At 40.2% G+C, this 9,969-nt stretch overlaps 3 protein-coding genes across 4 annotated transcripts in view; 2 read left to right on the top strand and 1 right to left on the bottom strand.

Annotated features, from left to right (window-relative positions):
* Positions 1-465: 465 nt before the first annotated feature.
* Positions 466-2,664, bottom strand: supt4h1 (SPT4 homolog, DSIF elongation factor subunit). The gene is made up of 5 exons (XM_053332211.1): positions 2,513-2,664; positions 1,668-1,774; positions 1,518-1,573; positions 972-1,025; positions 466-769 (listed from the first exon to the last, which is right to left on the bottom strand). Exons 1-5 carry the CDS (start codon positions 2,579-2,581, stop codon positions 702-704), a joined length of 354 nt encoding a protein of 117 aa, XP_053188186.1. The 5' UTR covers positions 2,582-2,664; the 3' UTR covers positions 466-701.
* A 1,855-nt stretch (positions 2,665-4,519) lies between these two features.
* Positions 4,520-6,657, top strand: hsf5 (heat shock transcription factor family member 5). Its single transcript, XM_053331130.1, has 5 exons — positions 4,520-5,009; positions 5,326-5,649; positions 5,839-5,930; positions 6,078-6,461; positions 6,577-6,657. Exons 1-5 carry the CDS (start codon positions 4,520-4,522, stop codon positions 6,655-6,657), a joined length of 1,371 nt encoding a protein of 456 aa, XP_053187105.1.
* Positions 6,658-8,029: 1,372 nt separating this feature from the next.
* LOC128371827 (E3 ubiquitin-protein ligase RNF43) overlaps positions 8,030-9,969 on the top strand; it is an 89,680-nt gene continuing 87,740 nt past the window's right edge. For both annotated transcript variants that reach the window (XM_053332207.1, XM_053332206.1), the window contains exon 1: positions 8,030-9,600. In XM_053332207.1, the coding sequence (XP_053188182.1) occupies positions 9,379-9,600 (222 nt within the window). In that variant the 5' untranslated portion in view covers positions 8,030-9,378. The remainder of the gene's footprint in view (positions 9,601-9,969) is intronic.

The following is a 9,969-nucleotide window of genomic DNA, read 5'->3' as shown; positions in this document are numbered from 1 at the left end:
TCAACAAGAAACCTGAAGAAACAGACACTATGAGGAGTGCTCAATAGGCCTCCATTACGCTGTGAGAGAATGCTGTGTCATCCTGCAGTCTGTCTAACTGTGCTGAGGAAAGAGGAAACAGACTTTACTCTCTCAGTACACCAGTATTTTGTATTTAATCATTTGGGGATTTACCAGGAGCTGTTTTGTTTTCTATGGAAACATCTCAGGGAACTTCCTATGAGACATAATGATAATGGAACATAATCTGGGCACCACCTAAGACAATAGTGATTTCCCAGGAACTGCACCCTGTCCACTGAATGAAGGGCAGCTGTGAGACTCTTTGCTTACAGTGAGAAGATGAGCATTTAAGGTCTTCCATTAGAAACATTCTTGCCCGTGAATCAGCAAATCTCATTGTGTTTGCAGCTTACTCCAAATTTAAAGTAAACAGTGGTTTTATGACAACAATCAGACTTCTTGTATTTAAAAAAAGGCCTTTATTGTTCTCAGTTATCACGAGAAATAAGAAATGTCAACTCCCCCCTTATATACATGCTAATATTCTAACACAACAAAAAAAAACTAAAATTAACAGTTGTAGGACACTTTTATAAAGACATCACAAACATGTGGAAAATAAAACGTATAAATGTAGTCCCGTTGTTGCTCTGGTGTAATTCCTCAGATGATGTTAAGCAGCGGTCAGACAGTCAGTTTTATGTCTTCACTGCTGTGTCTCTGGATTTGTAGATCACTCCTCTGCTTTTTAGCTCTCTCACCACACCTGCAGGAAAAAAAAGAGAAGAAGTTGAGCAATGTGAACAGCAGGTGGCGCTACAGTGCAAGGATAGTAGTACCTGACAAAATGACGAAACAGACAAAAATGTACTTTGTCAGTGTGTGTGTGTGTGTGTGTGTGTGTGTGTGTGTGTGTGTGTGATTAGAAGAGCTACAAATATGTGGTGGTACAGTTTGATAGGGTGTACCTGGAGGTAGTCTGCCTGTCACTGACACAGCGTATACACCTGGTTTGAAATTGCCTGTAGAATGGAGCATAAAATATAGTCAACAAGACTGACTTTTTCAATGTTTCATCAGGAGTTCATGATATGAAAAGGGTACACCTACAAGGAAAAATGACTTACACACAAAAAATTATGATCATTTTCAAAAACAATGCTGCATTAATCATTATTTTTCTATTATTATACAGTAAATATGTCCGGCTGTGCGTCTGCTTCTTAGTAAATGTAAATGTAAATGTAGTTTATTTATACAGCCCTTTACAACAGTCCTTTCGGTGTACCAAAGTGCTTTACAGCAGGTAATAAATAAAAAGAGGAATAAATAAAAACAATTAAAAACAATAAAATAACAGTGAAAGCAATAAAATACAACAAAATGAATAAGATAAAATAAAATAAAATAAGATAAAAGTAGTCTAAATGAGATTGATGCAGCTTTAAGTGTTGGTATACTTAATAACACTTTTTCAGTTACACTCAATTTAGACTACACTGCTCGTTGCTTACCTATTCTCTGCCACTTAGCTACCCAACTGTCCTCAGGACTCATCTGGGCTATCACCCTGTTAACACACAGAAAATAATGGAGAACATTAGAAAAACTACAATCCATATGTTGAAAGTGCTTAAATAATTAAAGCTAAAATCAAGACTCACCCATCAAATGAGGAACTTGTGCATTCATAAACCATCTCTCTGTTCCCCTTCATCTGTAGGTACGACTCACAGTTGTCACAGCCGTCGTATTCAAACTGGTCAATGGTCTGAAGAGGACAAGAACTGGGGATGTTAGTAACAGATCATAGAAATCCAGGACAAAGAGTCGAGAAATAAAAACTCCCAGATGTGACTGTATTCCATATGTTTCTCCTCACCAAAACTACTTCTAATCAGGGATAACTAGTCAAAAGCAGTGTAATTTGTTCAATGTGTGTATGGAGTTAGTAATGATGGGCTTTTTTTAACCACTCACACTTATGAAAGAGTGTTAGACACTGTAACAAAAGCTTTCATAAAGCTTTAAACCCACTTTCAGATTTACCAAACCTTTATTTTGAAAACCGGAAAATATAACCGCTCCAGATTAAAAACCACTATATCTGCACTTGTCATAGCTGGGCTAATTTATTAGCATTATTATTATTATATGTTTTTTTAATAAGTAAAATAAAGGTTAACAAATCTTAAAGTGGTTTTAATCACTTTTTCATACGAGTAAATGAATAAAATTGAAGAATAATGCGCAAAGCGAACTCCAGCGTCAGTTAGCTTTCATCAACACAACACTTTCAGATGGGATGCGTTAAAGGACAAAAAGCCACAACGAAAGCAGCACAGACAGATTTCCAGCAGTCTATGGGTGTTATTCAGTGACTACAAGCCGTCCAGACATCTATAATGAACCAGTGTGTAGTAAAGTCAGAGACACAACAGTAGAAATACACAGCTAGGCGCTAGCAGAGAAGCTAACTCGGCTATTTCTTCACATTGTTCAGTTTTACCTTCACTAGAGAACAAAGCAGACACGCCCGCAGATGGCGAAGGTCTTTGGGGACAGTTTCCAGTGCCATTATGTGATCAAAATAAGACAGAAATACTGCACAGATGTAATAAATCAATGTTGTGAATGTTCTCCAGCAGTAATCATGGCAGGAATACGTCACACTGTGTGTGAGGACCTAAACTCAGGACCAGTGTAGAGGTGTCTCTACCGCGCCTGTATACAAACCTTTGTCCCTCCATCATCATCTGGCCTAATGAGATCAGTTACAGCCTACAGGGATTATTATTACAGACTTGTGCTGTATAAATCGCCCATCGGTCAACTTGACTGTACTAAACGGTGACTGGTATCCCCTGGGGCCCCTGGGCACTGACGCTCATGTCCCCCAAACAACTTTTATTTTATTCTAGTTGGAAAACGCTGCTGTCAGGAGGAAACTGTGTAACTCCATGTTTTGTTTTGGACATACAAGGTTTCTGACAGTGACCATAATTATCAACATCAACAGAATGGGTCAAACCTTGTGTCTCTCAGGTTAGAAGTGATTTTCAACTTGAATAATAAGTAAAGTGAGCATTTTTGGGTTGTGGACCAAACAAGACATTTGACATTTGAGGACATCATATTAGATTCTGGGAAACATTTCCATGATTTTTATTATCATGAACAAACAACTCAACCAATAATCAACAAGTGGTCCAGAAAGCTGACCATATTCTTATTCAGGAATTCTGTTTAATGCCCTTAGGATGGTATCTTGTCTCATCATAATCAAGGTTGATATATTTATTTATTAAGCAAGTACAAACTGTGTAATACAATACACTGTACAGAGTATTATTTTAATAACAAATGTGATGCTTTTTTTTTTCTTGTCTTTATTCATATTTCCACACATATTTTTCACAGTCATTTGAATGAATAAATCGTGTTACTATCATGCTTGTTTGACAATACACATTTTGATTGTCAAAGCAGGAAAAGCACTGGTGTAAATTATAACATTAACAATGGCTCCATTGCAGTATTGTCCCAGTAAGTTATGTCAGTGAGTGAATGTGCAAAACACCACAGCGCTGGATTATTAATGTTATTAATTCACCTGCTTTGTAGCTCATTTGTCCCAGCTGTAACTATATTTACTCAAGTATGGTATTTTTATTTTGAGTAATTTGTACCATACTGAGCAACATTTTCTGTTACTTTCTACCTCTGCTCCACTACATCAAAGGGAAGAAGGACTTTTTATCCCATTACATTTAATTGACAGTTCATTACTACAAATATAAGAGCCTATAAATGTGCAGAGGGCCCCTGCGACCAACAGAGGGCGCCGTTTCTCACTGCAAAACAAGCTAGAAACAGCCCTGTATCTGTGATAAATATCCAATAATATAAGCCCTTGAAAGACACCATTCTACCATTGTATTTTGTATGCAGGAGTTATAATGAAGTGTTTTTACATGCACAGCTTGTTACAGACAGTTTGAGCTCTTCAGACACACAGGTGAAGCTGGCAGTTGATGAACCGTTTGAACTCCAACAGTCCCAACGGTTCAAGAAAGGCAGAGGTCACTTTGTGCAAAACAGGTAACTTTATGTTTAACCAGCGGCTAATTAAGTCATTTTTATAATGCAGAATGACTCAAAAATACTAGACAACCCAACACCATTGTAACTTTGAACCTAACAAGCTAACAGTCTGGCATACAGAGCCATTTAATCAAGTTTAATAGTCGCCTAACGCTGATGCTAGCTGAGTAGCCGCTAACTTTATAACGCCAACATTTATATTTTTAAGATTCTAGTTAGACATTTAAAGAATGTTGTTGGCGGGGATGTTCTTTATAATTCATAATGTAATGTATAAAGTAACCACTGCTTAGTGTTATGTAACTTTTTAAATGTTAGGGTGAAACTGGTAATAATGTCATTAGCGTTAACTATTGACAGTTGGCCTGATATTCAGATGTCTACCTCTGTTTCCAACCCTGCAGATAAAAGCATGGATGCTGGTGATATTTCACTCCCTGACTGCATCAACCCTAACAACTTTCCTGCCAAACTGTGGCGTTTGGTGAACAACCGGGCCAACAGAGCCATCTGCTGGGACAACGTCGGTGAGGTCATTATCATTGATCAGCAGCTGTTTGAGAAACAGATCCTGACTCCAGAAAGCATCACCGCGGACAACGTTGACGCCTTCAAAACGACCAACTTCTCAAGCTTTGTCCGTCAGCTCAACCTGTACGGCTTCAGGAAAGCCGACCCAGCCAACACAACGACTCCGACCAAAGTGATCACTGGGACGTCTCACCATTTTTTCAACCCAAACTTCAAGAGAAACCATCCTGAACTTCTTGTGAATCTGAGGAGACTCACTGTGGACAATAAGGCCAAGTTACAAGCAGGTCTGAGCGTGAACTGTCGGCCTCCAAGTCGGTATCAGCGACTCAGTGGAGGAGATGATGGTAGAGATAGAATTTTGAAAAGAGGTCAGTGGGTCATATTAACTTTTTCATGATATGAATATCCAAAAATATATCAATCCCATCATTGGATGCCACCTCTTGGCTGTCATTCAGTAGAGAAGCAGCTGTGGATAGAGGAAACAGTCACACAAGTTTCCCTGGTATAGTGAATAACACTGTAAAATGAAACCTTTAAAAGACTGGAAAGGGTCCTTGAACCACACTTTGAAATCACTAAACCTTTTCTCACTTTTACATCTAATCACAGTTTTAATTTCCTCAGCACTGTGCTTTAAATGTATCACTGTATTAACCTGTAGTTTTTGGGGGTTTTTTACAGTTTCTGCGGGCAGTCCTTCATTGCTTGACCACAAGGACTCAACTCATCCTTACTATTCAATCAAAGCCCAGTCCAGTACAGTGCACAATGGAACCCCAGTCCCACCACGTTACCTGATAAGGGGCGCAGCTCTTCCTACTTCTGTCTTTGCCTCAGACAAAGGCATACCACTTTCTTTAAGCCACCACTACCCCGGAGTAGCCTCTAGCCCCAGCGCTTTGCACATTCCTCAGGGTTTACTGGCCCACGCAAACCACCCCAACCACAATTTCACCACTTTTAATGCTCGTAATGCACAGTATCAACCTGGCTACTATTCCCCAGGTAAGCATGACATCCCTTAACCTAGATGTTTTGAGGTTGAAGCACTTATGTACTAAAATGGACTAGTAAGGATTGGTATGTTGAATGAATATTTTTCAGTTGTGAATGGCCAAATTTTGTTACCAACTCCAATATGAGCAGGACCAAAAGCCTGCATTTTATAATCTAAACTATAATGTCTTCTTGAAGGTTGCCAGTGCTATCATCCGAACCTTGTGGCATCACATATGAAAGCTAGTGGTCATCCCCCAGGGCAGTTCCCTTCTCCCAGTTATTACCAGGTAGGTGAAGTGGAATGCAAACTAATTTTATAATTGAAAATCATGTAATCAATGACTATATTCACAATTAATATGTGGTTCATCAAAGAATGTGAGGATTATTAACATGTGCTGTGTCTAAAAGATATTTTTCTTTCACTGTTTCAGGCAGGCTATCCTGTGGATGGTTTGTGTCACGGGGACCAGAGCCAGGACTTTCATTATAAGGAAAACCTGGAGATGAAAAAATGTGAAGTAAACTTGGACACAATTTTCCAGATTGCCGACGAAGTGATGCAAACTCCCAATAACTGCCTGGTCAGAGTCGTGACCCCAGAGAAGCCGGGCAATGTGTCCCTCAACACCTGTAGCCCCATAGTGCAGATTTCTCCACAGAGCAACAAACCTGGCAGTAGCAGGAAAGCTAGCCCTTTGTGTGCTGGATCCATTATAGTGGCTGTGTCAGGCAACATTAACCTAGTCAAAAGCGAACAGCAGGAAGAATCAGTGGTTTCAGTACATGAGCAAATGCCTGAAGATGCTGTATTTGAGGTGAGGCAAAAAGAAATATTCATCCATGTCATGTATATTCATAGATATTTATTAGAGAATGTGTAACAGCTTAGCAGAAACACATTTGTTGTGGTCTCCTCTGTGCCCTGGCAAGGTTACCAGCGATGATGCAAAGGACAGTGACGTCACAGATGTCAAGGTTGGCGGCTCTTTCAGCGATTCCAGTCCTCCTTAAAACAGCAGCTGCACAGGAAGTACACCACATCTGTAGGTAAGAGACACTTGAACATTTAGGGAGCATATTCAGAGTAATACCAGTGGAAGGGAAGGACTTTAAGAACAGAGTGTATGTTTGCAGCAGGTTAACTGACAGTTGTATTTTTTGTTTTAGATCTCAACTTATTGATTTGATTGGCGTGTGACAGGGAGTCTCGATTCACTGCAGGGTGTTAAGTTCTCACTTCGACCAGACTTCATTCTCCACATCATTTCTTGCTGTTTTTTAAATCTAAATCTAATTGTAAAACTATTGCAAAAGTAGTTCAAACTTTCCTATTTTTTCTTTCGTATTTTTTTCCTTATTGTTAGAGACTTTGGAAAATACATACATATGAATATTTTTGTCTCTCCAAGAATTCAAATAATTTGTACCACAGTATATTTTTGAAGAATTTTTCACAGGGCTTTACCTTACCTTACCTTTTAACACTATTATTTAAAATGTTTTACCAGCATGTGATGTTTTTAAAGAATTGTAATTTATACAGATGTGTAGCAGCAGTTAAGCCAAACTAAACTCAGTTGCTCTATCTTAATATGCATATTTTTGACAATATGTTCGAAATAAATTACCTCAAAGTGTTTGTCAAAGCAAGTTGTAGCAAAGTGATAGTACATGAGATATATATTAAATTATTTTATGAAAATATAGTTATTTAAGTCTACTTGTGATTGTTTGCTTTGTGATAGTGACCCGTGGTGGTTGTATTTTCTCCACCCTTTTATTTTTGACTGCATTACTTCCATGTAGTGTTATTTATTTATTTATTTATATGTAACAGACATTTTTAAAGGAATGTGTGTATTATACGTGTATAATTATTCAAATTAAATATAGTTTCCAGGATGCAGCTGTGAGATTTGTTGATGTGTATTTTATCACTTGTTTTTGACATAGCAGCATTGAACTGTATGTGTCTGCATTGTTTTATAGTAGTTGTAACACTAGAGGGAGCCACTCACTCGCTTTTATCAGCGCCGCTGCTCTGCTGCTGCTCCGCCCTCAGCGTCTAATGCTGCCTTCACGGACCACTCGGAAACCTCTTTCATTACTAGATCTTCTTACATTCTGTGGGATTATAGGCGAACAAAACCAAACATGCAACAAAATCAGTACTTTATTCGTGTTTATTATTAAAGTGGGTGTGAGTGAAAATAGAGAGTAAATGTATGTTGTTATTTTTGTATTAGATTTCCAGTTACAGGTTTATAGTAACTTCATAAAACACCTATAATATAATTAAGTTTACACATCTTTTCCTTCGTTCAATAAGGCAGGTGACAAACCCCACTCTCATTTAAACACATTAGGTACTTATGTGGTCCTTTTATGTGCGCTGTTTCAAAATAGCCCCAATGTCCGACGGTTCATGAAGGCAGCAGGACAGTGAGCAGGTAGAGCCTGTCAATGAGATCCCTGGGGAGCCTGCGAGAGTCCGGGAGGTAGACTTTTGGGACAGTGTCCTAACTGCTCACGGCGTCTCTCCTGTTTATCAACTTTAAATGGGGATCACAAGGACTTCTGACCACTCTTATTCCGTACTTTCTCTACTCTTTCTACTCCGCACTCGCTGATGAGTTTGACAAACGATTCATTTTCCCTCGGTGTTCTCAGGAGGATCGTATCCAATTTCTCATAGTGGAGCGGAGACACTGAACTCGGGGAATGTGTGTGTTTTTTTTTTTTTTTTTTCAGCGTGTAGGTTTAAATGAGGACCGACTCTAGAAAAGAAGTTGATGGAGCTGTTACAGACGTCGCTTTGGTTTCGGACCCACTTTAATTACGGAGTCATACGCGAAGGAATCAACGGTCCATTTGGGTCGGTTAATAATTAGATAGAGCTCTACACTCAAGTGAACATCTTCCTCGAGGATTATCATTGCAACTAAAGAGAAATATTACCCAACTTCTTGGCACCTTGCATGATCTGTCAACATGCCGTATAACTTTCCGGCGGCAACCTGTAACCCAGCCTTTGAAGTTCAAGTCGTTGCTATTCAGCGTTTCATGTGGATTTATCCAGAAAATGTGGCACCTACAGGACGCGCTGTGTTTATCAACTCGCGTTTTCTCTCAAAAGTGTGATTGTTAGATACACTGTAATATTATATCAGTAGTTGAGTTGCGGATGAAGATCAATACACTGTTTCCAAGACCTGCCCCGCTGGGAGAGGATACAACAGTTCACCTAGAACACAAAACACGTTCCTAAATGAGGACATTCATGTTGTGTCTGTCCTGATGAGCAGCCAATGCACACTTCAAGCTCTAACACCACACAGCGTGTCTTCACGGTGTATTTGCGCATGCAATGTTTCGCCACCCACATTAATGACACTGGATAAAAGTTCATTATAGCGTGTGTGGTTTTTTTCATCTCTGGAGACAGTTTTGTGTAAGGCTCCATGTGGGCCGCTGAGTGTTATGTATTTCTGTAACGTGTCGAGCTTGAATATTAACTCTGGTGCTGAATGGAAGTATTGGGACATTCACGCGTGAGTCCTCCAGCTTTAAAAGTTTGGATTGTATCCGTTTCGCTGTAGTCGTCGAGGCAGAAAGAATAAGCGGGACGTGTATCAATACAGATCTATTTTGTCCGTTTTGTCTCTGTGCGGTGCTTGCCTGCTTTGATAAGTCCACCATGTGCGGCCGGGCACCGCCGCTGCAGCCGAGGCCATGACCATCCCCCAGCGGCGCCTGGCCGGGCTCTGGCCGTGGCTGCTCATGGCGGCCCTGCAGGTGGTGCTGGGCCAGCCGGGCCTGGAGTCCGAGCGGCCGGCCCTCCGAGCGGTCATCATGGTGACACTGCTGAAGCAGGAGCCGACGCGGAAGCCCATCACCCTGGAAGGGGTGTTCGTGGGAGGTAGTGCCGGCAACGCGGAGGGAAAACTAATGCAGGTAAGGTGTCTGGAAAGAATGTCTTTATTGTGCGACTACACCAAAACATTCACACTCATCATTCACCCCCCCCCCCCCCCCCCCCCAAACATGTTCTAAAAAGAGGAATACTTTGAGTCTTTTGTTTTTCCACTGGGTAGAGTTAAAGGGCTGCTGCTGGCCACCTGTTGTCTCACAGGGCCTAAACCTTCTACCTGCTAAATGAAAAAAACGTTGATACAGTTATTGCTCAATTACACTTAAGCAATGTTGATACATGTGAATATTTGCTCTTCCATGCTTGTATCATTTGGCATCATTTGTGCCCTGATTTGCATTTACCTTTTGACCTTTTTTCTCTTAAACCATTTAGTCCCAGGAGATCCTCCC

The sequence above is a fragment of the Scomber japonicus genome, chromosome 13 (genome assembly GCF_027409825.1).
Source record: "Scomber japonicus isolate fScoJap1 chromosome 13, fScoJap1.pri, whole genome shotgun sequence".
Taxonomy (NCBI): Eukaryota; Metazoa; Chordata; class Actinopteri; order Scombriformes; family Scombridae; genus Scomber; species Scomber japonicus.
The sequence above is the reverse complement of the archived record's forward strand: the minus strand, read 5'-3'. Positions and strand labels throughout refer to the sequence as shown.